The following is a 27,955-nucleotide window of genomic DNA, read 5'->3' on the forward strand; positions in this document are numbered from 1 at the left end:
ACACCACACCCCCCCTCCGGACCACACCAGCTCGCTCACACACCATGCCATCCCCCCTGCCCCCCCCCCCCCCCCGTCGCTGGCTCACTCAACCTGGACTGAAGTGGAGAGCAGGCGGCAGCGGCTTCCCCCAGCAGTGGCGGCGGCTTCCCCTGCGCCTCCTCTCTCCTCCTTGGCCAATAGCATGGCCTCTCCTTTCGGCCAATTGGGAAATGGGTCTCAGGACCCGCTACCTGATTGGCTGGGAGGAGGATCTGTGTGATAATAGCAAATATTCATTCGCTATTTCAAAAAAAGGAGTGAGAAAGAAACCAAGTTCCCGTCCAACCCACTCAGCGCTTAGGTATTATGCAATGCTCATAAAGAATAGACACTAAACACCAAACAACTCTGCAAGGTGTTAGATCACAGAAAGCCAATATCAGCAGGAAGCAGCTGCTATATCTTATCAATATCCAAAAAATCAGGTGCGTACAAGAGCAATAGCCCACATAAGCACTAGCAGCGCTAAATACAACCTATCTAGACAAGGTCAGCGGATATATGGCTATATACATTTAGCAAGTGGATCCTTTCAGGACCAATATTGTTAGTAAAGTCCAAAAAAAGTTTTTGGGGTAGGAGTCCTGCAGAAAGCAAGGTGTATAGGGGACTTAGTGTTCTGATGTAAATAGTAAAAACCAGTGCTGCGTAACTCAGAATCTTCCTTACTGATCCTACAGCAACCACCAAGATCCTTCACCACACCGCTGTGCTCCCCCCTATAGCGTGCACACGTACCCTTAACACTTGGGTAAAGTGCTTTATCCAACCAGAGATCCTCCACTTTAAAATGGCGATCCTCCTTGGCATTAGACTCCAACTGGTAGAGTAATGGTCAGCACCTCCTCCTCTACTCTCACATGCAAAGAGAACGACAGGGACCCATAGCGTAATATGCACACACTAAACTTTTATTAATAATTAAAATCACACTCACATGGGATGAAACATGATTAGGCAGAAGTACATGTCCAAGACAATATCCCGGTCCTCCCGCCGTCAACGTTGTCCCCACTGAGCCGCACGATATGGGTGATCCTGCCAGCGATATCCCAAAATGTCCGGACTCCAATGGCGTGACCCGGGGACCCCTAGGATAATCTAATGTCCCTGTCGTTCTCTTTGCATGTGAGAGTAGAGGAGGAGGTGCTGACCATTACTCTACCAGTTGGAGTCTAATGCCAAGGAGGATCGCCATTTTAAAGTGGAGGATCTCTGGTTGGATAAAGCACTTTACCCAAGTGTTAAGGGTACGTGTGCACGCTATAGGGGGGAGCACAGCGGTGTGGTGAAGGATCTTGGTGGTTGCTGTAGGATCAGTAAGGAAGATTCTGAGTTACGCAGCACTGGTTTTTACTATTTACATCAGAACACTGAGTCCCCTATACACCTTGCTTTCTGCAGGACTCCTACCCCAAAAACTTTTTTTGGACTTTACTAACAATATTGGACCGAAAGGATCCACTTGCTAAATGTATATAGCCATATATCCGCTGACCTTGTCTAGATAGGTTGTATTTAGCGCTGCTAGTGCTTATGTGGGCTATTGCTCTTGTACGCACCTGATTTTTTGTTTATTCATTCGCTATTGTCACACAACTGGGTGGGCTCGGGGTGCAGTGCTCTGCGCCCTGAGCCTACCCTTTTTTGAAGCCTATTGGAGCCTCTGGCTCTAATCACGTGCTTCAAAAAAAAAAAAAAAACCCCATTGGAATCCATGTGTCCGGCGCCCTGCATGTAGATTAGGGGACCAGACGCATGGATAAGGGGGTGGCGCCCCGCACCCCCAATGCACCAGCCGCCACTGCCCAGAAGTCTGCACTAAGATACAAGTGAGATTTTGGGCGTCCCCTGCAACAAAAATGTAATTTTTGGTGAGATACTTCCAATAGGAAATCACGTTTAAAGGGATGCAGGCCCAGCAGCTTTCCTCAATAGAGCCCTGCAGGTGCACAGCTGATTGATAATTATGAACCCACTCCCTTTAGATTCACTTTCCCACATGTACACAGAGAAACACAAGGATTTCTTCAAAATAACAAAAGGTAGGAATCTGCAACAAAGCTTGTTAAAATCCCTGCAATGTACAGAGATCACCCAGAGGGGAATATTTTTTTCTCAACAAATGCGAGTTATTCTTTAAATCCAACACAATTTTATTTCACATATTTGCAATACAGAGGATGTTTTTCCAGTCTTATGAAATGTAAGAAGGGAATGATTTTCCGAACCACTATCTCCGTGACCTACTAACACATGACTGAGGGAACATAGAAGAGGGATTGTCTGGCAAAGACCAAGCTAACTAGCACTAAACAGGAGGTGAGGACAGCGGGGATACCAAACTACATAAGTAAACATGTTGTAGTGGCTTAAAATAACCACCACATCAGCATTCTGCAGATCAATATTAAACTGATGCACTCCAATACAATACAGCAAAAATACATATAAGTGGGACAAAAGAAGAAGCATATTGTATACAAAACTCAGAATCTCATTTTTTACATGGGTGAGTTGTTTTAGTGTATGAAAAGAGACACATTTATAAAATTATTGTAAGAATACAGCAGCCTTAGAGGGATGGAGCTGGACATGTCATGCATATGCATTGACATACCTCCCTATGAATTTATTCATAAATGATATAGAAGATGGGATAAATAGCTCAATTTTAATATTTGTGGATGATACAAAGTTAAGCAGGGCAATAACTTCTATGCAGGATGTGGAAACCTTACAAGAAGACCTAGATAAAATAATGGGGTGGGCAACTACATGGCAAATGAGGATTAATATTGAAAAATGTAAAGTAATGTATTTGGGTGCTAAAAATACGAACGTAAGTTAGTCACTGGGGGAGAACCTCTGGGGGAATCCAGGATGGAAAAGGACCTGGGGGTCGTAGTAGATGAAAAGCTCAGCAATGACATGCAACTCCAAGCTACTGCAAGCAAAGCCAAAAAATTAGCAGAGAAAATTAGAGAAAAGGTTCTCTAAATGAGCTATAAACCTAATCATCTGAATCAACTAATTAACTAAACACCTGCAAAAGATTCCTGAGGCTTTTAAAAACTCCCAGCCTGGTTCATTACTCAAAACCGCAATCATGGGTAAGACTGCCGACCTGACTGCTGTCCAGAAGGCCATCATTGACACCCTCAAGCAAGAGGGTAAGACACAGAAAGAAACTTCTGAACGAATAGGCTGTTCCCAGAGTGCTGTATCAAGGCACCTCAGTGGGAAGTCTGTGGGAAGGAAAAAGTGTGGCAGAAAACGCTGCACAACGAGAAGAGGTGACCGGACCCTGAGGAAGACTGGGGAGAGGGAAATGCCTAAAATGCCTGAAGTCCAGTGTCAAGCTCAACAATGACATGCAATGCCAAGCTGCTGCAAGCAAAGCCAACAGAATACTGGGATGTATAAAAAAAGGGGATTCACTCCAGAAATAAAGAGATTATTCTCCCACTCTACAAGACTCTGGTCTGAACACATCTGGAGAAGGATGTGCTGGAACTGGAGAAAGTCCAGAGAAGGGCAACAAAGCTAATAAAGGGACTGGAGGACTTCAGTTATGAGGAAAGACTACAAGCACTGAACTTATTCTCTCTGGAGAAGAAACACTTGAGGGAGGATATGATAGTGATGTACAAATGTTGAGCAGTGAGTGGCCTTGTATGTTTTTTTTTTTTTATAAATGAGATATCATTATTTTACCATGGGGATTGGGGGCGGGGGGTGTAACTATTTCGCATGCTTTGCAGCTGCAGGCTCATGTATGAAAGCAGAGATCTTCAAACTTTCTAAACAAAGGGCCAGTTTACTGCCCTTTAGACTTTAGGGGGGCTGGACTGGGAGTAGAAAATGGTATCAGTGAAAAGAATAGTGCCCCATCAGTGGTGTCAGTAAGAAGAATAATAGAATAATGCCTCGTTGTTCGTGTCAGTGGGGGCAATAGTAACTCATTGTTGGTGTCAGTGGGGGGAATAGTACCGCATCTTTGGTGTCAGTGGGAGTACAGTACCTCATATCACTGTGAAATTGGGTCCCAAGGGCAAGATAAAGGCCACATCTTGGCCGCGAGCTGCAGTTTAGAGACAACTACATTACAGCAGTGTTTTTCAACCTTTTTTCAGTCAAGGCACCTTTTGAAATTTTACACAATCTCAAGCCACCCCATTCTAAAATGTGAAAAAAGAAACTAATTGTTTTGCATAAAGCAACAACATTCACACATGTAGGACACCCAGCGTTAGAGATGATTTATTCTTCCAATGTAAAGTAATACACTTTTGCACACTGGTACTGACTAGTATTCCATTGTTTCTCTTCTCCCTCAGTTTCTCTCCATCACTCAGCTAATGTCACCCCAGTTCCGACAGAGAGGGGAAGGGGAGGAGCAAACAGGGATGCTTTGCAGGTGCCTGACATCCTTCTTATCAACCAATGACTTAATTGGCTGTTATGATGCTGGTGGCTAGAAGGTTGTAATGGTGCACAATGAAAACCCGTGGCTTTGTGTAACTAAAAGTCAGGCTTGACCCACCCGCTGGCTTGTATACAGTTTTTGGGCAATTTTTAGGCATTTTGCCAAGGCACCCCTAAAGAAAACTGAAGGTACCCCAGGGTGTCTGGGCACCCTGGTGGAAAAAGGCTGCATTAGAGGGTCAGCTGTCCGTTTGCCAGCCGATGTCCCATTAAAATAGTAATTTTTACCAATTTCTGTGTAACAGTTTGTTAATAAGTGAAACAATTCTAACATTATTGTTAGCTGTAGCCACCAGGTCCATCTCATTACAGTGTAACTTTTTCTTCTACAAACTATTTAGCCAATGTAAAAATAAATACAATAGTACAAAGGAAATGTTTATTTCCTTTGTCTAACAACAGCCTTGTTTGACCCTGAATAACCCATTGTTACCCTCAGGGCCGGTGAATTGCACAATTGATGCATTGTGCCTTCCTGTGAGATTCACATGCGATCTGGGTGCAGTGCGATCTCAGGCCATTCATTTGAATGGGCTGAAATCACCCCGCACCGCTGCAAAAAGAGCGAATGCGCTACTTTACAGAACGCAGAGCAACTGGATCGCATGGTACTCCTGTACCATGTGATCCAGTGCAGGCAAGCACACTGCAATTGTGGTGTTAGCATTGTACTGACACCCACTGCAGATCGCAAGTGCAGTGCGTTTTTAATGCGTTGCTGGAAATACACATGGAATCGGTGTTTCTGGCACCACTTTCTGGTGTGAATGGTGCAAACTGGCCCTCAAGGTAAATCTAATAAATGTGCCAACAGTGAAAATGTATAAATTATAATATATATATAATATAGATATATATATATATATATATCTATATATAGATATATATCTATATATAGATAGATATATATACAGTATCTATCTATCTATATATATATGTATAACATTTTTACTGTTTGCACATTTATTCGATTTAGCTTTAGACCACATATACTTTTGAATAGCGCACCAATTTTTGGTTTTACATTCCTTACAACAAGCACATGAGTACTTGAATTGGTGGGAGCTGCAATTCAGGTGTAGGTATTTTTTTGTGGTTCACCATAGCAGCGCACCTTTTTTCACTCTAATTTTTGGCCCTCAAGAAGCTTTTATATTTTTATTTTTTTTACTAAAATTTGTTAAACTTCTATTTTTTCGTAATGTTTAACACACACACAAACAGACGTGTACAGTAACAGTATACACACAATACCTAAACATTTATACCTGAAATATTTTGGTGCTATGTTACAAATCAGAAAACAAAATGTGTACTTTGTTTCAATAGCAATGTTGTTTTTTTTTTCAGTGAAAGTTCAAATAGGGAAAAAATGTCTTTCCTGACAGACTCCATGGCAGCTTACGTGTGGGTTAGTCCCGCCTCCTCCTACCTCATAGGACCCTACTCCCATAAATTTTACTCCGTGCCAGAGGCCGTGTTCCTTTTTTGTCCTCCTCCTGAAAGGATTATGGTCAAATCTTACCTCATGAAGATTCCCGATTCAGGCCTGGCGGTCTGCACGTTGGGTCGAGTGGTGTCCCCTTCATGTCCAGCACGCCCTAGCTATTAGCGGGGTAGGACACGGGCGTGGAGTCAGTTGTCAGAAGAGCTTACAAACCTGGCCAATGGCAGGCAAAGCAACATTTGGCCAATCGTCCCAGCTATTAGCGGGAGGCCCATTAATACGCCCCATCATGTGTGCAGCCGTGGTGTCCGTATGGTCCAAGGTCTGGTCATGGAAGTGGTGATGTACCCTGCTTTACATTCTATGGCAGCAGTTTGTTTGTGTATATTCTCCTGTTTGTTACTTATCTCTCCCTGGAGTCTAGTTTGGCTGTGGGATGCATGGGGTTCCATTCCACGTCCTTCCCCTCCGCTCCACTGCTTCCTGGTGTCTTCCAGGCTCGATCTGAATCGAGGCTTGGTTCGCACAGGTGGGGGGCCAGTGCCTTCCAGGCTCGATCTGAATCGAGGCTTGGTTCGCACAGGTGGCGGGGCGGTGCCTTCCAGGCTCAATCTGAATCGAGGCTTGGTTCGCACAGGTGGGGGGGCGGTGCCTTCCAGGCTCGATCTGAATCGAGGCTTGGTTTGCACAGGTGGGGGGAGGGGGGCGGTGACATCATTCCAGTAGCAAATTCAAATAGCTATCAGTTTCAGCTGTTTGTGGGTTTGTTCAGCAGTGTTTCCAGCGGCTTCCCCGTGCTCTGCAGGAATATTTTAAAGGTGAGAGATGGCTGTGATTATGCTGAATAGGCTTCCTGCCTGCTCTCTGCATGTCACTCATTCATGGATCTCTTGCAGTTTCCTAAAGTGATATGGATGTCTCACCGCCCCCTGGTGGCCAGCCCTTACATTGCAGGTAAGATTGGTTTTATTCCTCTACCTGTAATGTTTGGGGGGGGGGGGGGGGGGGTTTCTGCTGTTCTGTTGAGTCTTTATTTTCTTTCCTAAAGCCCTTCTAGGTCTGAAAGACGTCACTCAGCCCGTGAAGATCAAGATCCTCCCAGGTCGCAAACGCAGCATTCAATATCAAGTTCCAGGCGCCATCGATCGTCCTCTAGGCGACATGGTGAAGAGTCTGGAGCTACTTCAGGACACCGCCACTCTGACAAAAGATCCTGCTGGGAATGTGGGGCACAGGTGCCTGATGGAAAGTCGCTCTGTGAGCCCTGTTTTGCACATGCTGCAAACGAAAGGGAAGACCGCAACCAGCAGATGGAGTCGCTGGTCAGGCGAGTAGTTAAGGAGTCCTTAAAAACCTTGGATCCTGCTCGTGCTGGAACTTCCTCCCCCAGGATGGCGAGTACCACGGCTGGTGAAAATATTCATATCCCTGGGCCTTGCCAGCACAGTCACTCCTCATCTGACTACTCTGAGGGTGAGCTTGAAGCAGACGACCCTGGTGCGGGTTTTGACTTTGCCATGGTTCCCTCCTTGGTTAAAGCTGTGAAGGAGCCCTGAAGTGGGATGAGCCGGTAGAGTCACCCTCTAAACAGAAGAGGTATTTTAAGCACCTCAAGAAGGAACGCCCTTTCTTTCCCCTGTTAGGGGAGGTCGGCAAAATCATTACAGACGAATGGGGCTGCACAGAGAGAAAAAACTCTCCAAAAGTGAACAAAATGTACCCGTTTAAAACTGAAGAGGTTAAACACCTGGAATCTGCACCTCTGGTGGATGCAGCACTGATGCGTCTGGTGTGTCATGTCACCCTTCCGCTTGAAGACACAGTCACCTTTAAGGATGGCCTTGAGAGATGCATTGATTCAGACCTCAAGCGCATCTATGTGTCAGCAGGAATGGCATGCAAGCCAGCATTGGCTCTCGCAGCCCTGTCTAAAGCAATGGAGGTGTGGACAGACAGTGTGGACACAACACTCAGAAGCGTGTCGGAAGAAGTCGCAAGAGATTCGCCAATACATAAGCTGAGGCTGGCAGCGGCTTTTTTGGGGGAGGCCTCCCTAGACATGGTCCGCCTTGCGGCATGGGTAATGCTTTCATCGGTTACTGCAAAACGGGCTCTTTGGTTACGTCCTTGGTTGGCCGATCCTGCGTCAAAACAGGCCTGGTGCCGAATTCCATTTGAGGGTTCCTCCCTATTCGGCAACAAGTTACAAAGCGCCATTTCCCCTGCCACAGGTGGTAAGTCTTGAACTTCCTTTCTGACGTCAGAAGAAGTCACACGGAGCAACTCTCCATTAAAGATCTGTCTCTGATATTGGCCTTCTTGGTTGCCGTCACCTCGGCTAAAAGAGTCTCCGAGATTAGTTCTCTTGGTTGCAAAGAACCATTCCTGACCTTCTTCCCAGATCGTGTCTTTCTTATCCCCATGTTGGGATCACACCCCAAGGTGGTCTCTGTTTTCCACGAGAACCAGGAGATTGTCCTTCCAACATTTAAATTGTCAGATGATCCGGATACACATCCATTAGATGTGGGTGCAATTCTGAGACTGTACCTGGATGCAACAGCTTCCTTCAGGCGTTCAGATTATCTATTTGTTCTCCTTCACAGAAAGAACAAGGGTTTGCGGGCCTCTTCAAGATCCATAGCGGCATGGATTGTTCAGACCATCCAATGGGCATATAAGGCTAAGGGCTTGGCTCTTCCAGAAGCGGTGACCGCGCATTCGACAAGAGGGGTGTCCACGTCCTGGGCGGCTTCTTGTCATGTGGCCCCTGAAGTAATATGCAAGGCGGCATCATGGTCTTCCATTAACACTTTCATGACTCATTGTATTGAGCCAGCTTCATTGTCTTCTGTTAACTTTGGTTTGCAAGTACTGTCTGTTGATGGTGCAAATTAAATTTCTTTTGGCCAGCAGTTTCCCACCCTTGTGTGTTTGGCTAGTTATTTCCCACACGTAAGCTGCCATGGAGTCTGTCAGGAAAACGGAAAATTGTTATCAAATACTTACCGTAATTTTCCTTTCCTGATGGACTCCATGGCAGCTGGAGTCCCCTCCCATCTGCTGGAGTAGGCTATTTATGGAACACGGCCTCTGGCACGGAGTAAAAATTTATGGGAGTAGGGTCCTATGAGGTAGGAGGAGGCGGGACTAACCCACACGTAAGCTGCCATGGAGTCCATCAGGAAAGGAAAATTACGGTAAGTATTTGATAACAATTTTCAGTTTTTAGGAAATTCTTATGATGCTTAGCACCATCTAGTGGCCAAATGTAGTGATTTCTGTCCAAAAATCCGAGAAAATGATTTGACCAGCACAGGGAATAGCCTAATAACATTTGTTTTGGTGCCCCATTCGCACAGAATGAGTTTATAAGAACTTTCACTGGGTGAATGCCTATATGATTAAAAAAAAAAAAAAGATACACCCCTTACTGTCTGCTTTTTAAATATAAAGACAATTAAGTTATACTTGCAAATTAAATTTCACAAAAAGCATTATTTTACCCCACTCCGCCCCAACAAAATCTATATTTACCACTTCCGTATCCTAACTAATGATAAAGCTACTGCTGAATTAATTGGCTGATAATTGCAATATAAAAAGTGGCGACCTGTGTTTATTCAGTGTGGAAAATCGCACATAGGGGTTGCTAAAATTGGAGAGTGCAAAATCTGGTGCCTAGAGACCAATCAGCTTCCAGGTTTATTGCCAAAGCTTAATTGAAGTTAGAAGCTGATTGGTTACTATGCACAGCTGCACCAGATTCTGAGTGTTCCAGTTTAATAAATGTCCCCCATAGTGTGAATGAGCCCTCCAGCGTTGCTTTTAAGACATAATGAGGAAGGAATATTTTCGTTCCCCCCCTCCCCAACAGCCAGCTCCTCATTGTAATTTTCTTGGTGTAACCTGAAAGCTGTAAGGAAGACACTGGTTGCTATGGAAATAGGAAGACTTTGCTTGAAAACAGTTCAGATATTTGATCCCAAATGACCTGTACTAGATATAGACTGAAAGATATTGATGATCTGTCCAGATGTAAATCTACTGAGGAGTTCATTATTAGTGCCATGCGGTGAGCCTGTGTTCTCTTCATCGGATTGACTTCCTCCTTCATTGCTATAGCAACAGCTAATGAAAACTGAGCAATGGAGGAATCCTTTCCATCAGACAGGCATGACTCCTGAATTCAGATGTTACTTTCTTTTTGTCTATTTGTCTATTTTCCTGTCTAATCTGGTCATACCTGTTCAGTTTTCTCTCCTTCCCATGGGTTGAATAAGAGAACAATGCTCAATCACCCCTTCCATGCTAAACAGATGGAGCAATCTCCTGTTGCCATCTATTGTTTTTTTTTTTTTGAAGGCTGGCACCTGCAGGAGTCACGGTATCCAAAGGGTGTCAGCAACTGATTGGATGCAGTCACTGTTCTTTCAAGTTTTGTTTTATAAATGGCTCCCTTAATTTTTCAATGGAAGTTCGTTGAATTGGCAGGACTGCCCACAGCTGGAATTTCAGCTGATTCAGAGGAATTGGGCAAAATTCAGGCCATGTATGGCCAGATTAAGGTCAGCCTAAACCACAATGATGCAAGACTGAATTTAAGGAATATTAGTGAAAGCACACTATGAGTTAAGTCCAAGGAGGTGCATGGCATCTCCTAGGCTTATCTCTATTATTTACATCTGACATTTTTATTGCACTATGGCTATGGCTGTATTTCCGGGAGCCCGACTCTGATGCTTTATGTGTAAGTATCTTTAACATTAGAGTCGGTGCAGCTACTATGCCTGCCCCTCCCCTCCTTCTGCCCAATCACAGAAGCCTTTGCATTATGTGAACCCAATTTCAAAATACAAAGGTTTCTCTGAATGGGCAGCAGAGGGGAGGGGGGCATAGCTGCTGTGTGTGCCACTCGCTCCTCTCTCACATCCCCAAGTGGCAGTGTATGCTCAGATAGAGCCATAAACCTATCAAATATAAATAAAGTGATAAGCTTCAGAGATGTCATGCACCTACATGGCCATAACTCATAGTTTGCCTGCACTTTATACAAAGTGGCTGAATTCCTGCAATTCAGCTTTACTGTTTTCCAAAACATTAGCATGCAAGGCATGCCATGAACAATACCTGTTACATTTGCTTGTGTTCTAACTACAACTGAATTGTCATGTCATCAAATGGCTGGTGTGGTGTCAATACTGATCACATGAGCAGCATCATGGCATCTGCAGATCAAACAGAGGCTAAGATGGCAGCTTCCATGGCTGTAAAGGATAGGAAGGTTTAGCTTTGCTTTAAATTCATGCTTAGTGAATGTAATATATACTACTGGATTAGGGCTAATACCCACAGTTCAGTCCACTTGTTACCCCAGGGACCTTCTCTCCAGCTCTCATGGTTTATTACGGTCGTAATGTAGCAAGATCAGAGATACTCACCAAGTGAATGGCCACTCAGGTCTGGAGGCACCATGTCAGGAGGCACCATTCAGGACAAAGGGACATTATTTCTTTACAGGCAAAATGTGACACCTAGCACATAGCAATCAGTCATACCTGTTTTTATTACATTCAAACTAATAAAAGTTGACTTTGATGGTTGCTTATTTTCTGCAAGCCACATGTTTATTCAGCAAGTTATACAGAATACTTTATTAATGCTTAAGGGAAATTGGGAAATTGTTAACGACACAGCCACACTCAACAAAGACAAAACAAGATTACAACAACCAACAGAACAAGATACAAAGACACAACATTACCAATAACAGCCATTAGCACCCAATAAAACAAATTAAAATTACACTCTAATAAACAATTAAAATACAGCATAGAATTATTAACACAGATTAAAATAACAGAAAATCAAATTACCAAATGCAAAAAACACAGTACTTTCTCTAACATTACCACAAATATAATAAATTAACATAATATCAACATACTATAAAAAGAACATAAAATTCTGATCTGATCATAAACCAGAATTAAATCTTTACCTCCAGCCCTCACATAGAAGAATTATATAGCTTGATGGCCACAGGCAAAAAGTATTTTGTGTGTCACTCTGTGGTGCATTGTGGTTGTAACAATCTGTCACTGATGGTACTTTGCAGACTCACCAGCGTATTGTGGAGTGGGTGGGAGCAGTTGTCCAAGATTGAAAATACCTTGAACAACATTCTCCTCTCACAAAAACAGGAAAGAAAAGATGGGGCTTTCTAGGCCAATTGGGAGAAGGACGATCAGAAATATCAGTCTGTTATATATAAAAACCTTGTTTATTAATACATATTAAAAACATGTATAACATTGGGGCATACAACCCAACATAGATACAACAAGTGCAGAAATACTTTCCCATTAAGGGGCTGTGTAGGACCCATTCAGAATGTTATAGGGTCTCTGATGGAATGTGGTCTAGGGGTCCCAGCAAGCCAACGTGTTTCGCATGGGGCTTCCTCAGGGCCAGAGAGACCAAAAAAGACCAGTATTTCCCACTGTCTAGTGGACCGAGGACGGGCAGGACAGACGGACCACCAAACTCACCGATGCGACGATATGAATCATGAATTGTATTAAACAAAAAATCTCCAGATCAAACAAAAAAATGCCTCTCTGTATTGTACTTGTATAGGAGTCCTTCACTTTTTGTGCTATTAGGGGTATACAATTGCTTAATCTGCAATGTGGGCAGCATGCACTCACAACAAAGTGGATACTTGTCAATCAAGTTTAACACATCCCATAACTAGGGTCCTATGTATAACTAGGTACTCCAACCCAATAGAGTCCAAGGTTGTTTACTGTATAATCCTCATAGTCTATCAAAATAGGTAGTAGCTCCCTCTCATACTAGAGTGAGCCTCGTATCTCGGGTCCCGTAGTATGGGCACTGGGAGATTGGGGTCACTGGTGGCTTCCTCTTTCTGAAATCCACAACCAGCTCCTTTGTCACATTTAAAAACAGCTGATTATTCTCACACCATGTGACAAAGTTCTCCACCTCAGTCCTAAACTCAGTCTCTTCCCCATTCCAGATACATCCCACTCCAGCAGAGTCATCAGAAAACTTCTGAATGTGGCAAGACTCTGTCTGGAAGCTGAAATAAATGGCATAGACAGGGCCCTTTCACACTGCTGTACTTTAAAACATGGTATGCTTTTTCAAAAAAGGTATATTTTTAAATAGGTTGATTTAAAATTTAACGCAGTGCACATGCATCTTACATGTGTTTTTTTTCATGCATTTTTATGACTGGTCACTGGTTGTTAGGAGCCAGCACCCGCCAGCATCCTTAACCTCTTCAGCTCCGGAAAGGTTTTTCCCCCCTTAATGACCAGGCCATTTTTTGCGATTTGGCACTGCGTTACTTTAACGAAAATCTGCACGGCCGTGCGACGCTGTACCCAAATACAATTGATGTCCTTTTTTTCCCCACAAATAGAGCTTTCTTTTGGTGGTATTTGATCAGCTCTGCAGTTTTTAGATTTTTGTAAACAAAAAAAAGAGCGACAATTGTGAAAAAATCACAATATTTTTTACTTTTTGCTATAAAACATTCCCAATAAAAAAAATGTAAAAATCGATTTTTTTTTTATCAGTTTAGGCCAATTTGTATTCTGCTACATATTTTTGGTAAAAAAAATCCCAAAAAGCGTATTTTAATTGGTTTGCGCAAAAGTTATAGTGTTTACAAACTACAGGATAGATTTTTGGACTTTTTATTTTTTCTTTTGTTTTTATTAGTAATGGCGGCGATCAGCGATTTTTAGCGGGACTGCGAAATTGCGGCTAATAGATCGGACCCCTAACTGACATTTTTGACACTTTTTGGGGACCAATGACATTACTACGGTAATCAGTGCTAAATATTATGCACTGTTACTGTGTAAATGACACTGGCAGGGAAGGGGTTAACACTGGGGGTGATCAAAGGGGTTAATGTATGCCTAAATATGCTTACTGACTGTGGGGGGGGGGGGGGGAAGCGCTCTGTGACAGGCACAGAGAGATCGGGGTTGTAGCTTAGCTGAAACTCCTGATCTCTCTCTGCCCGTGTGACAGAAGACTTGCCTGCTTTGTTTACATAAGCAGGCGGGTCTTCTGTCAGTTTCTCTGATGACTGCGGGAGGCCGGCGGCAATCGCCGCCGCTCCTCCCGCGACCCGCCTCCCGCTGTGTCTAAACACAGCGGGAGCGCAGGCTTGGCAGCGTGCCGCAGAGACCTCGTGCACAAAACCACACAGATCTACGTGATTTTGCGCAGCCGAGCCGCCTTGCCGCAGTATATCTGTGTGGGGCAGTCGGCAAGTGGTTAACAACTAGTGAATAGTTGGGTGAGCTGGCACATGCTGGGGTCCTTAAAACAGAAGTAAACCCATCCATTTAACAGTTTCAAAAAACAGTTCGATTTCCGGCACGTGCCAGGAACATAACACTCCCATTGGTTGTTCTCTCAAACAAACAGTCAAATCATCCAATGGCTGGTGTCATAGCTGGTCACATGTGCAGCAATATGGCAGTTGTAGAGTAAACAGGGGCCAAAAGATGGCAGCTTCCTTGTCTGAAAACGATAGGAGGGTTTACTTCCAATTTAACAACCAACTAGCGAGGCATGAATTTAAGGAAAGCCTGCTTTGCCATCTGGAAAACGGCAGCTTGGAACGAGCATAGAAGTCCACAAATCGCCCACCGAGAGTGGAAGAGAGACAAATCTGAGCCCGGGATCAAGAGATTCTTCTCCACGCAGCACTTGACCGAGAAAGACCAGCTCCCAGCCAAATTGGCACCGATCCACACTATTTCTACTAGCGCTGCTTCTACCTACTCAGCAGATACACCTTCCCAGAGCCCATGGACTGGAAGGGCCTATACAGCAAGACCCACAACCTATGTTGCCTTCCATCGAGGACCTAGAGAACTCTCAGTCTGATACAGACAACCAATTATTCACTGGTTGCCAAGGACAACAGCAGGTGCCAGATCCTAAACAACCAGCATCTTTTTAAAGAAAATGATCACATGACCCCAAAAATGTAGCAGAAATGAATATTCGCTAATGCCCCACTGATTCTCCTCCAGGCCAATCAGGAAGCGGGTCCTGAGACCTGTTTCCCGATTGGCCGAAAGAAGGCATCCTATTGGCCAAGAAGGAGGGAGGAGACGGCCACCGAGAGGGAACATGGAGACTGAGGGGGAAGCCGCTGCTGCTTGTCAGTGCCATGGAGCAAGGTAAGTAAACCGGCACGGGGGAGGGATATGGTGGTGCGGGCTGGAGTTATTGGGGGAGGGGTCCATCTGCCGCCCGCCGCCTCCCCCCAACTGGTGGAGCACCAGCCGCCACTGAGCAATGTTGTAATAAACTTTCCCCACTGCCCTTTTTTTTTTGACAGCTCTGAGCAGAGAACTGCTCTGCACTTGTTTAACATGAATTGTGTAAATCCAGATTAAGATTGTCAGGGGGGGTTGAATCGAGATTTGCGATTTTTAACAATTAATCATGCAGCTCTAGTGGCCATTGACACTGGGATATGAAAATAAATCCAACATTTTACAGTTGTCACCAGAACAGAAATAAAAGGAAATCTTCCGAAGAGGACACCTGTTTTGATAACCGCTGGTTAAGTGGGAATTTTACTTCACTATGAAGAATATTCCTGTCACTTCCTGTTGTGTCTCCAGGGCAGGAAGCGAGAGGAAATCTTCCCTATGGGCAAAAAACAAAAATAAAATAAAAAATGAATACAGGTTGTTACATTTCTCTACTCTGTCCAAAATTTAAAAAATGTGTAGATGTACCTGTACCTATTATGATACCTGTATTTTCATTATATCTGAACATGTATCAGTTTTTATTGTTCTGGCTAATAGCATTTTTCTTAAAATTTGTAGGACCTTTGAATAATGAACAGGAGACTTCTATAAGCCAAAAACAAGCATCGAACAGCCGCCGCCCAGAGGACTGTAGCCTGGGACCCATGCTTCCCATTACCAGACAGCTTCTAATGGACTACTATCGGCCCTATAACCAAAAATTGGCACAGTTGCTTTCAAACAGTTCTTTCCTCTGGGAGAGGTAGCAAGGTGAATGACAGGATCCCTTTATACTTTCATTTCTGCATGATCAACTGCACTTAAGGGGTGGCTCTGACATCTAGTGGTCTTATTTGGGAACTGCATGCTTTAGGGAAAAGCGATGCTTGACAGCCCTCTGGAGTTCAAATTGTGGAACTGCAATGAAGAATACCAGTTACCAGATGTGGATGAATAATAATGTTAGTCTGTTACAACTGTATCACCAGGATTCCTCTGGATGTCAGATAATACAGCACAGGGACTGAACATGAAGGAAAAAACTATTTAACCTCATGATGAGAGAAACCGGAGATTCTTATTTAAAGAGAATTATTTTTTCATGCCTCAAAAATGATTAAATTAATATTTAAATGGGAGTTGTGTTTGTTTATGAAGGACCAACATAGCCTGAAGTTAGGTGTGTTGTGTGTGTATTGGTATTTACTCATTACTTGAATGTAGATAGATGTGTTTGTATAGAAAGGGCCTGGGAAAATCAAGATTTTCTCATATTAACTGGTTTGAAAATGGCCCATGGCAGCCAATCCGATATAGCAAGGAAAGGGTTAGATTTTAGAGACCTTTAATTAGACTTGGTACATCTACAGCCATATTCTTTCTGTGGTTTATACAGCTCTTTTGCTGGTAAACATGTGCAGTGATGTTTCTTTTGCCAGTCACATGGCAGCATCATTTTAGGGAGGTTGGATAATGCCGGTCCTTCATTGATGGCATATTAGCCTTTTCATGTCCATTTCGGGGGCTCCCAGGGTGATTCGGAAGAAACAGTTGTATCAGTTTGGTATGTACTGATCTCCTGGAGCCTACTGTTATGTCATTTTATTTTCCCTCATCATATTTATTTTGTTAAAATGTATTTTTATTAGCAGGTTTTAGTTTTAAGTTGCATTGGAACAAGATAGCTCAACATTCAAGGAATAAAGATGGTCCGATACAAATTAGACTTGCAAGGCGCTGCATACAAAAAAATGAAAAATCCAGGAGTGTACAACAACATGCATTAAGTATGGTTATTAACAATGCAGTTGGTGGGATTGGTGGTCTAATGCAGCCTTTCTCAACTTTTTACCTCCAGGGAACCTCTAATTTTTAGGTCTCAGGAAATACCTTGCATTGGTAGTCAGTAAGAAGAAATAAACTCTCACAGTGGTGGTCAGAACGTCACCCTTACAGACAACAAAAAAGGTTGTTATCATGACTTTGCCAAGTGGTGTTGGCCCTGAAACTGTGCAGGCACCATCAAATAGGGGGTCAATCATCCACAGCTTTAGGAACCCCCAGCAACATCTGGAGGAAACCTAGGCTTCCACTGAACTCTGGTTGAGATTAGCTGGTCCAATTATATGTGGTCACACCAGCAAATAAGTTGAGATAATTCAAAAGATCACAGCTGGTGTGTTGTGCAGAGTTCTTTCACCTGTGTAGAAGAAGACTAATGGCTAGGATTTGGAATTCTGAATCCAGACTTTAGCATTACATCAAAAATGAATAAAACGGTTTATTTTTAAAATGTCATAAACAACATTCAACAGCTAAATGGCCATTCTAAACCTTTTAGACAATACAAACATACCAAATCTGCCAAATTTTAATGTACACTATATTGTCAAAGTATTGGGATGCCTTTTACACGCACGTGAACCGTACTACACTATATTGTCAAAGTATTGGGATGCCTTTTACACGCACGTGAACCGTACTCTTCTGAGAAGGCTGTCCACAAGGTTTAGGAGTGTGTCTATGGGGAATTGAAAAGGGAATTTTAAACTTGAGGACAAAGTAGCAGAGTTGCAATAATTCTCCCATTCAGTTGCACTATTTCTGCCTAAAGTTTAAAATTCTCATCACAATTCCCTGCAATTCTAAAGTGTCAAATGTGCTCAGGTGTGACCATACAAAAAATGTAAATATAAATAAAGTGCAAAGTGTAAATAAGTACATTGCCAGGACAATGTAAATTACCCGGGACAGGCTCCTATTTGCCGGGACTGTCCCAGCAAAAATGGGACAGTTGGTATGGTCTCATATCGAAAGTGAAGAGGTTACTTTCATGCGAATTTTCCCGTACGACAGAATTCAACTTCAGAAGTGATGTCATGTGTTGAATTGTTTTGTATGTATTCTTTCGTTTCTGAGCATGCCTAGTCTTGCTCTTACAATTTTTTTCGGACGAAAACTGTACTAATTAAACAAAAATCGGATGTTGTGTTGACGCACGATAAAAATTTTATAGCCGGCACATCCAGATTCTGTCATCTGAAAATTCGTAATCGGCTGTCGAAAGCACTATACTAACGATCCGAAAATCGGCAGATCGTTAGTCGGACGAAATTTTACTTCCGATTTTCGTATCATGTGTACGCCTTAAGTCTCACTGCTACTGATTGATCACCAGGGTAATGCAGGCCTTTGCTGCCTACTATTGTTGGATTGAGGCCATAAATGTAATGGACAGCTTTTCCTAATAAGCGCTAATGGTGACTTTCTGCCAATGATCCCAATGGAATGGGCCCCCACCAGCAATGTAATTGTGGCTTTTGTCATGAATCATTAATTACAGCTATTTCCCCCGACCAACAATATAGCGGGATTGATGTGGTTTTACTAAACACCAATTAAAAAAGTGTTTTAGAGTAATTTATTTTAAGCTGTTTCGTTTAAGGTTTTTTCTTTTTTTCCTCTCCATGCTATCCATGTCTACCTCTTGTTTGTCTACTTCTCCTGCTATGTTTTCTCAATATCTCAATAACTCCACTCCATAGCTCCCCTGCTCTTTTCCTCTCTCCTAATATCACTAATTTATTCTTTAATCTCTTATATCAGTTTTCCCACCGAGGCATTTTAGAGTAAATAAAGCTGCATCTGAAACAATACAGACCTTTCCAGTCCTTTTAGTTCTACGCCTGCCCTGCCCTGTCAAGCCTTTTTAAAACTACTTCAGTTATATACAGTAAAACAAAATACTAAAAATAAAATACCTAAAGGAAATCCATGGTCACAGCATACACTTTCATTTTTTTTCCTCAGCACTGTAATAACAATACAAACAATAGTTATTTTTAATAATCCAAAATGTTCTCCTTTCAGTTTGTGAACTCTGCCTGTCTGTTGGTCAACGCTTTCCGCAACTTCCTGGATCCCCTACATGCTTTGCATCTACACATTGCTGCCTGCAAGCAGTGATTCCTGTACCGCCTCCGCGTCCGGAAACTCCTCCTCTCAACACCTCTGTAGTAGAGAAGGCAGGCTCTGTGAAATGTGTGACACAGCAGGGCCTACTTACAGAGGATAGTAAATACATGCCACAGAATTCTAGGAAGTAAATGAGTGGGGATCTTCACAAAGTAATTTTACACATTTTATGCAAAACCAGGGAAGGAAAACGATGCTCCCGGTGTTTGTAATCTGGATGGATGGATTGGATTGGCTGGGTACTAGCCCCAGCTCGCCATCACAGCATTAGGGAGAGGAAGAAAAAATTTAGCTGCACACCACCAACGATCCAATAAAGATTTATTGTGTCAACAGGTGACGCAACAACAGGTGACGCGTTTCACACTTAACTCGTGCTTCTTCAAAGAAGCATGAGTAAAGTGTGAAACAGGTCACCTGTTCTCTGTGTCCCATGTCCTGGTGGCTGTCATATTGACACAATAAATCTTTATTGGATTGATGGTGCTATGAAGCCAGTTTTTTTCTTCCTCTTATAAATTTTAAGATTGTTCAGATTAATGGGAGAAATAAATAATTGAAATACAATGTGAAAATTATTATACGGTTTTACATTTTGATCATGGATACACTTTAAGGGTACACAACCACTTGGTACTTTTACAAAGTGCATAATACTTTACAAAGTAATACAGCACAATAAAATAGATTTTTGCCCTGGCGTGCCGCTGACATGTGGCATGAAGAAAGAAAGGCTGAGCCTCAAGTGTGCACATGCTGTTGCTGCACCTCAATGTCACATACTTGGAGAAAGGGGTTGTTTTCAGAGTCCGAGCAACCAAATGCAACCTAGGCAGGAGTATAGGGCCCAGTGGATGTCCAGGGGGCCCAGCTACAATCTGCATGCTCTTGCAGTGACCCAGGGGGTCAGTGCAATTGGTCAAAGCTAGGCATCTGCTTGTCAATTCACCAGAAAGGATGTACTTGCAGGCATTTGATATCTGATGGGGTCAAGCCAGTAAATACAATGCAAATGGGTTGGCTTCTTTGTACCTACAGCAGTCATTGTAAATTGAAGGGTTATGAAAGTTTCTACCTTGCCTAGAACCCCAATATTCCTTATTCTATCCCAGGTTGTTCTTGCCCACAAGAGGGAGCAATATCAGTTCTGCTCCTCCTGCCTCCTTCTTACCTTTACCATCCATAATCTGCCCCTGCTGCTTCCTCTTTCTCTGCCTTCTCTGTTAAGATCTTCCTTTCTCCTCCTCTTATTCTGTATTTGGCACATTTGCTTTCCTCCTGTGTACAATCAGGGCCGGCGCTACCAGTAAGGCGACCTAGGCAGCCGCCTAGGGCGCAACCTAGCAGGGGGCCCCCGGCGGAGCCTGACTTGAGTTAAGTGACTTACCGTAAGTTACTGAAGGGTCACTGAAGGAGTTTTACCAGTGACGGCCGGCCTGTCCATTAGGGGCGCAGGGGCGCCACCCCCCCATCCATGCGTCCAGCCCCCTAATCTACATGCAGGGCGCCGGATGCATGGATTCCATTGAGGGTTTTTTTTTTTTTTGAAGCACATGATTAGAGCCAGTAGCCGCCACTGGTTTTAACCCCTTCAGCAACTTGGGATGGGGGGGTGACAATTTTTATTTTGCCTAGGGCAGCAAAAATCCTTTCACCGGCCCTGTGTACAATGCAATCGTATGCAGTCATTGTCCCTGTCCTTCTTGCTCAACCATAATCTGGACCATATGACACTCTATCATACCTTGTCCATACATTCTTCATCTCATATGTCCCACCCTCCTCCTCTAATCTCTGTCTCTCATCTGTTCTCCATATTATATACAAAGCTTGCTGTCCTCTAATCTTTGGGCCCCTGTCCTGTTCATCTCCCAGCTCCTTTATCTTCAATCCTCCAATAAAACTCCCACTGCGTTCACCTTATATTAACTTTCCCTACCACCTTCTTCACACATCTCCCTGAAATCCTCCATCTACCAAGATATAGTTGCATGATCTAATCCCCCCCCCAACAAACCATAATCTGCCTCTCCCTCAGCTTGCATTCCCCACTGCTTTTGGCTCCCGCCCATCCATCATTGTGTCCCATTCTTCCCATCCCCTAAAACATCACCTCTTGCTTTGTTCCCCCAAAACAACTGTACACACTATTTACAGTATAATAAAAAAAAGTATTTTTTAATAAACTGTATATGAATAAACATTTCAGTCTGTAAAGATTAACCACTTCTGGACTGGAAGGTTTTCCCCTCTTAATGACCAGGCCATTTTTTTGCAATTTGGCACTGCGTGATTTTAACTGGTAATTGCGCAGTCATGCAATTCTGTACCCAAACTAAATGTATGTCCTTTTTTTACCCTCAAATAGAGCTTTCTTTTGGTGGTATTTGATCACCTCTGCGGTTTTTATTTTTTTCGATATAAACGAAAAAAGACCAAAAGTGTTGAGAAAAAATTACATTTTCTAATTTTTCCGATAACAAATATCCAATAAACTCAATTTTTGTCATACATTTAGGCCAAAATGTATTTAGCTACATGTTTTTGATAAAAAAAATCTCAATAAGCGTATATTTATTGGTTTGCCCAAAAGTTATAGCGTCTACAAACTATGGTGTATATCCTGGATTTTACGCAGCTTTTACTTTCCGACTGCCTATCTCCTTTCTTGAAGTGCTAAAATGGCAGGGCAGTACAACCCCCCCTCCCCAAATTAGCCCTGTTTGGAAAGCAGACAACCCAAATAATTTTCTGAGAGGCATGTTGAGCCCATTAAATATTTAATTTTTGCACAGATGTTTGAAAAATTACACAAAAAAAAAAAAAAAAAGTTTTCTGTTTTTTGTTTTACACAAAGTTGTCATTTAAATGATTTATTACTCACGCATGCCATGGGTATATGTGGAATGACACCCCAAAATACATTCTGCTGCTTCTCCTGGGTATGGGGGATGTCACGTGTGTGAGACTTTTTGGCAGTCTAGCCACGTACGGGACCCTGAAATCCAATCACTACCTTCAGGTTTTCTAAAGGCGTAAATTGTTGATTTCACTCCTCACTACCTATCACAGTTTCGGAGGCCATCTCCCACATGTGATATCCCTGTACTCAGGAGAAGCAGCAGAATGTATTTTGTATTTTGGGGTGTCATTTCACATATATCCATGGAATGTGTGAGCAATATATCATTTAAGTGACAAACAGCTTCTTTGGCATTTTCCTGATGCTTGTGGCAAAATATAAAATATTAAATGAACTCAACATGCCTCTCAGCAAATAGCTTGGAGTGTCTACATTCCAAAATGGGGTCATTTGGGGTAGGGGGGGGGGGGTTGTGCAATCTTGACATTTCTAGATTAGATCACTCTTCTAACCACTTGAAGACCAAGCCTTTTCTGACACTTTTTGTTTACATGAAAACATTTTTTTTTATTAGAAAATTACTTTGAACCCTATAGAACAAAATGATGGGTGTTGCAATTTTTTTTTGACACACGGAGATTTTCCAAACACAATTTTTTGGGGAAAAAAAACACTTTTTTTTAAATTTAATGCACCGACACCCTATATGTTGCTGGATTGTTTGGTAACAAGTACATAGATACCAAACATGACATGCTTTGAAATTGCACACACTCGCGCAGTGGCAACAAACTATGTACATTTTTAAAAGCCTTTACAGGCTACCACTTTAGATTTACAGAGGTTGTCTACTGCAAGAATTACTACCCTTGACCTCACATGCATGCTGCAATTGCTGTTTACATATGACACCAGACCGATGCTTGTGTTCACCTTTGCGCGCAAACACAATTTTTTTATTTTTTTTTTATTATTATTTATTTTCCTTTTTTTTATTTTTTACACCTTCCCTTTTAATTTTTTTTATTATTATTTTTTTTCCTTTTTTTGTTTATCATTTGTTTTTTTTTTTTTGTTATCACAGGGAATTTAAATATCTCCTATAATAGCAATAAGTAGTGACAGGTACTCTTTTAAAAAAAAAATGTGGGTCTATTAGACTCTAGCTCTCTCCTCTGCCCTTAAAGCAGGCATGCCCAACCTGTGGCCCGAGGGCCGCATGCGGCCCAGAACCACAGGCAATGCGGCCCACTGCCCCCTGAGAATTATTATTTTTTTGCTGAGGAGGAAGGAAGTCGAGTCGGGGGCACGGCTACAGCGGCTTCCAACTAACTGTAGGCAGAGGCTGCCTCGGAGCCTCTGTCAATGATAGACAGCACGTTGGTGACATCGATCATAGGAGCCGGTCCAGGAGGCAGGACTTCGTATGACAGCGGTCGCCGGGTAAGTGGGAGATCCCTGCTCTGTGTAATCCAGCGGCTCTCCTCTCTCTTCATTGCAGACTGCATTGGATGGATACGCACTGGTGAGGCTACATTGGATGGGCATGCACTTGTCAGGCTACATTGGATGGGCACTGATCAGGCTGCATTGGATGGGCATGCACTTGTGAGGCTGCATTGGATGGGCACTGATCAGGCTGCATTGGATGGGCACGCACTGGTGAAGCTGCATTGGATAGGCACTGGTGAAGCTGCATTGGATGGGCACGCACTGGTGAGGCTGCATTGGATGGGCACTGGTGAGGCTGCATTGGATGGGCACTGATCAGGCTGCATTGGATGGGCATGCACTGGTGGGGCTGCATTGGATGGGTACTGATCAGGCTGCATTGGGTGGGCATGCACTGGTGAGGCTGCATTGGATGGGCACTGATCAGGCTGCATTGGATGGGCATGCACTGGTGAGGCTGCACTGGATGGGCACTGATCAGGCTGCATTGGATGGGCACGCACTGATGAAGCTGCATTGGATGGGCATTGTGTAGGCTGTATTGGATGGGCACGCACTAGGCTGCAAGTGCTGTGCGATCTCTCGTCTGTCACGGGAGACATAGGATGTCTGCAGTCAGTGACAGAGCCGATGCTTCCTGTATAGTTCCAGCTCTTTTACAGGCGGAGTTATATGAAATGCACTCTGCCTGTGACAGGAGACATACAGAAAGCAGTGGCTCTGTTCTCTACTGCAGCCGCTGCTTCCTCCAGCAGTACCCAATGTCATGACCAGCAGTAACCGCATGACCAGCAGTAACCACACCAGCAGTAACCACACCAGCAGTCTGCAAAATAAGTAGAAAAGGTATGTGCATTAGCATGTGTAAATTGTTGCAATATGTTTTTTAATAACTAGTTGTGTTTTGTCATAATATGTCATGTCCTTCTTCATACATGTATGAAGGATATGACATTTTCTGGCTGCCTAAGTTATATGTGCTAGGGGTGCAACTAGCCCATAGCACATAACTGTAAATATCCCAGCATGTGCATTGTTTCTGACTCCTACCACCATCACCAATTCAAATCACCGAAGTGGTCATGGTGGTTAGAGTGTTCCTTTAATATCCTTTAATTAGTGGGGGGCGGCGGCGCGGGAAGGGCGCGGCAGCGTTTTATTACTTGTATAACTTAACTGTAGTATATATTTTATATGCGGCCCGAGAAAATTTCTCTACACTCAATGTGGCCCAGAGAAGCCAAAAGGTTGGACACCCATGCCTTAAAGCATGGGTGTCCAACCTTTTGGCTTCTCTGGGCCACATTGAGTGTAGAGAAATTTTCTCGGGCCGCATATAAAATATATACTACAGTTAAGTTATTCAAGTAATAAAACGCTGCCGCGCCCTTCCCGCGCCGCCGCCCCCCACTAATTAAAGGATATTAAAGGAACACTCTAACCACCATGACCACTTCGGTGATTTGAATTGGTGATGGTGTTAGGAGTCAGAAACAATGCACATGCTGGGATATTTACAGTTATGTGCTATGGGCTAGTTGCACCCCTAGCACATATGACTTAGGCAGCCAGAAAATGTCATATCCTTCATACATGTATGAACAAGGACATGACATATTATGACAAAACACAACTAGTTATTAAAAAACATATTGCAACAATTTACACATGCTAATGCACATACCTTTTCTACTAATTTTTTAGACTGCTGGCGGTTACTGCTGGTGTGGTTACTGCTGGTCATGCGGTTACTGCTGGTCATGACATTGGGTACTGCTGGAGGAAGCAGCGGCTGCAGTAGAGAACAGAGCCACTGCTTTCTGTATGTCTCCTGTCACAGGCAGAGTGCATTTCATATAACTCCGCCTGTAAAAGAGCTGGAACTATACAGGAAGCATCGGCTCTGTCACTGACTGCAGACATCCTAAGTCTCCCGTGACAGACGGGAGATCGCACAGCACTTGCAGCCTAGTGCGTGCCCATCCAATACAGCCTACACAATGCCCATCCAATGCAGCTTCGCCAGTGCGTGCCCATCCAATGCAGCCTGATCAGTGCCCATCCAGTGCAGCCTCACCAGTGCATGCCCATCCAATGCAGCCTGATCAGTGCCCATCCAATGCAGCCTCACCAGTGCATGCCCACCCAATGCAGCCTGATCAGTACCCATCCAATGCAGCCCCACCAGTGCATGCCCATCCAATGCAGCCTCACCAGTGCCCATCCAATGCAGCCTCACCAGTGCGTGCCCATCCAATGCAGCTTCACCAGTGCCTATCAAATGCAGCTTCACCAGTGCGTGCCCATCCAATGCAGCCTGATCAGTGCCCATCCAATGCAGCCTCACAAGTGCATGCCCATCCAATGCAGCCTGATGAGTGCCCATCCAATGTAGCCTGACAAGTGCATGCCCATCCAATGTAGCCTCACCAGTGCGTGCCCATCCAATGCAGTCTGCAATGAAGAGAGAGGAGAGCCGCTGGATTACACAGAGCAGGGATCTCCCGCTTACCCGGCGACCGCTGTCATACGAAGTCCTGCCTCCTGGACCGGCTCCTATGATCGACGTCACCAATGTGCTGTCTATGATTGACAGAGGCTCCGAGGCAGCCTCTGCCTACAGTTAGTTGGAAGCCGCTGTAGCCGTGCCCCCGACTCGACTTCCTTCCTCCTCAGCAAAAAAATAATAATTCTCAGGGGGCAGTGGGCCGCATTGCCTGTGGTTCTGGGCCGCATGCGGCCCTCAGGCCGCAGGTTGGACATGCCTGCCTTAAAGCATCTATCCACACCAAGACTGGTGTGATAAGATGCGCTGTTTATATCTGGCAAAACAGAAGTCATAAAATGCTCATAGCTCTCTGGTATCTTAGGCCATAGAGATGATTGGAGCCATTCTGGTCCCCAATCAGCTCTATGGTCAGCTGACGGAACCACCGGCTATTTATCCACTAGGATTGCTTTTACATGAAAGCCGACCGCTGGCTGTAAATTTTTTTACCAAATAAAGCCTAAATCTGCAGGCATCATCCTGGCATGACCACTCAAAGTCCAGCGACATTCCAGTACGTTGCTGGTCCTTGTTGAGCATATATTGTAAGGTTCTTTTTTATTTCATGCAGCCTGTGGGCTGCATGAAAAAAGAGAACCTGAGAGATTCGTCCATCCACATAGATCGTGAAAAACAGTCAGAAAAAATGAGTAGAGAAAAAAATGTTAGTGGCCTCCACCTGTAAAACCATTCCTGTTTTGGAGGTTCTCATTGTTGCCCATCTAGAGCACCTGTTGGTAATTCCATTAACACCAGAGCAGCTTAAACAGCTTAACAACCCCCTCTGCTACTTAACTGACCAGATCAATATCCCAGGAGTTTAACTGACTTGATGCTATACTCTGATTAAAAAGCGTTTCTTTAATTTTTTTGAGCAATGTATTTAAAAAAAAAAAAATTTGTAGGTTCCTATTAAAAGCTTTATGACTCGGCTGGCAGTAAAGCGATGATTACAAATTTAGAAAGAACAGTTTTTCCTGCTGACAATGTGTGAGCTTTGCAAACTTCCCCCGTCTTGGGAAAAAGTGTTTCTTCTCCCAGCATGAATAGCTTTCATGTGAGCAATGCACGCTTGTAGCCTGCCATTATCTGCATGTCAGCAGTATTCTATGGGGGGAATTGTCAGGCAGCCGCTGACCCCTGTCCTCTTCTTACACTTACTGCATTTGTTGATTATCAGGATCTGGCTTCAGTTTAAAGGGATTTTTTTTCTGATTTCCATCTGTGTCTCATAGAGAAAGGCTGTCCCCCCTGGCTCTTTTCTGAGCTTTCATCTTCCTTCTTCTTCCAAAGAATGTGCCAGAGAACCATTCAAGCTTCATGGACTCCTGACCGGAGGGAGGAAGCTTTTCTCTGCATGTTGAAAATCTTTCTTATGAAGCAAAGTTACCCCACCGACTTCTCATGGTGGGGCACACTTGCTTCTGGGGTGTTCCTTCCATAAGTACTGTGGCAGGTGCTTCACATGATAAGCAAATATTACCTAAATACTAAAAATATGCGTATCTTACTTAAATCTTGGTATCATTTGTGTATTTCTTCTAGATCTGCACAGTAATTCTGTGTGAAACTTTCCCTCTGTGCATAAAGACCGGTCACTGCTGCTCTCTGTTCTTGTGCAGGGTGACTGGTCTTGTCTCCGCCCCCTTCCTGTAGTTTTCTGCAGGCAGCCTGCAGTGTATGAGGTCTGCTTGGCCCCTTCTACAGCTGTTTTCTAGGCATAGGATATGTGCATAGCTCCCAACTGTCCCTGATTTCAAGGGACTGTCCCTGATTTGGAACCATGTCCCTCTGTTCCTCTTTTCTCCTAATTTGTCCCTCAT

At 43.7% G+C, this 27,955-nt stretch overlaps 1 protein-coding gene across 1 annotated transcript in view; it reads left to right on the forward strand.

Moving 5' to 3' along the window:
* The window catches only part of CHST15 (carbohydrate sulfotransferase 15), a 131,475-nt gene extending 115,138 nt beyond the window's left edge, over nucleotides 1–16,337 (forward strand). Inside the window, exon 8 of the mRNA XM_082267347.1 lies at nucleotides 15,874–16,337. Coding sequence (XP_082123473.1) covers nucleotides 15,874–16,061 — 188 coding nt within the window. The 3' untranslated portion in view covers nucleotides 16,062–16,337. The remainder of the gene's footprint in view (nucleotides 1–15,873) is intronic.
* The last annotated feature ends 11,618 nt before the right edge of the window (nucleotides 16,338–27,955 follow it).

This window comes from Pelophylax lessonae (assembly GCF_965119305.1).
Source record: "Pelophylax lessonae genome assembly, chromosome: 9".
Taxonomy (NCBI): Eukaryota; Metazoa; Chordata; class Amphibia; order Anura; family Ranidae; genus Pelophylax; species Pelophylax lessonae.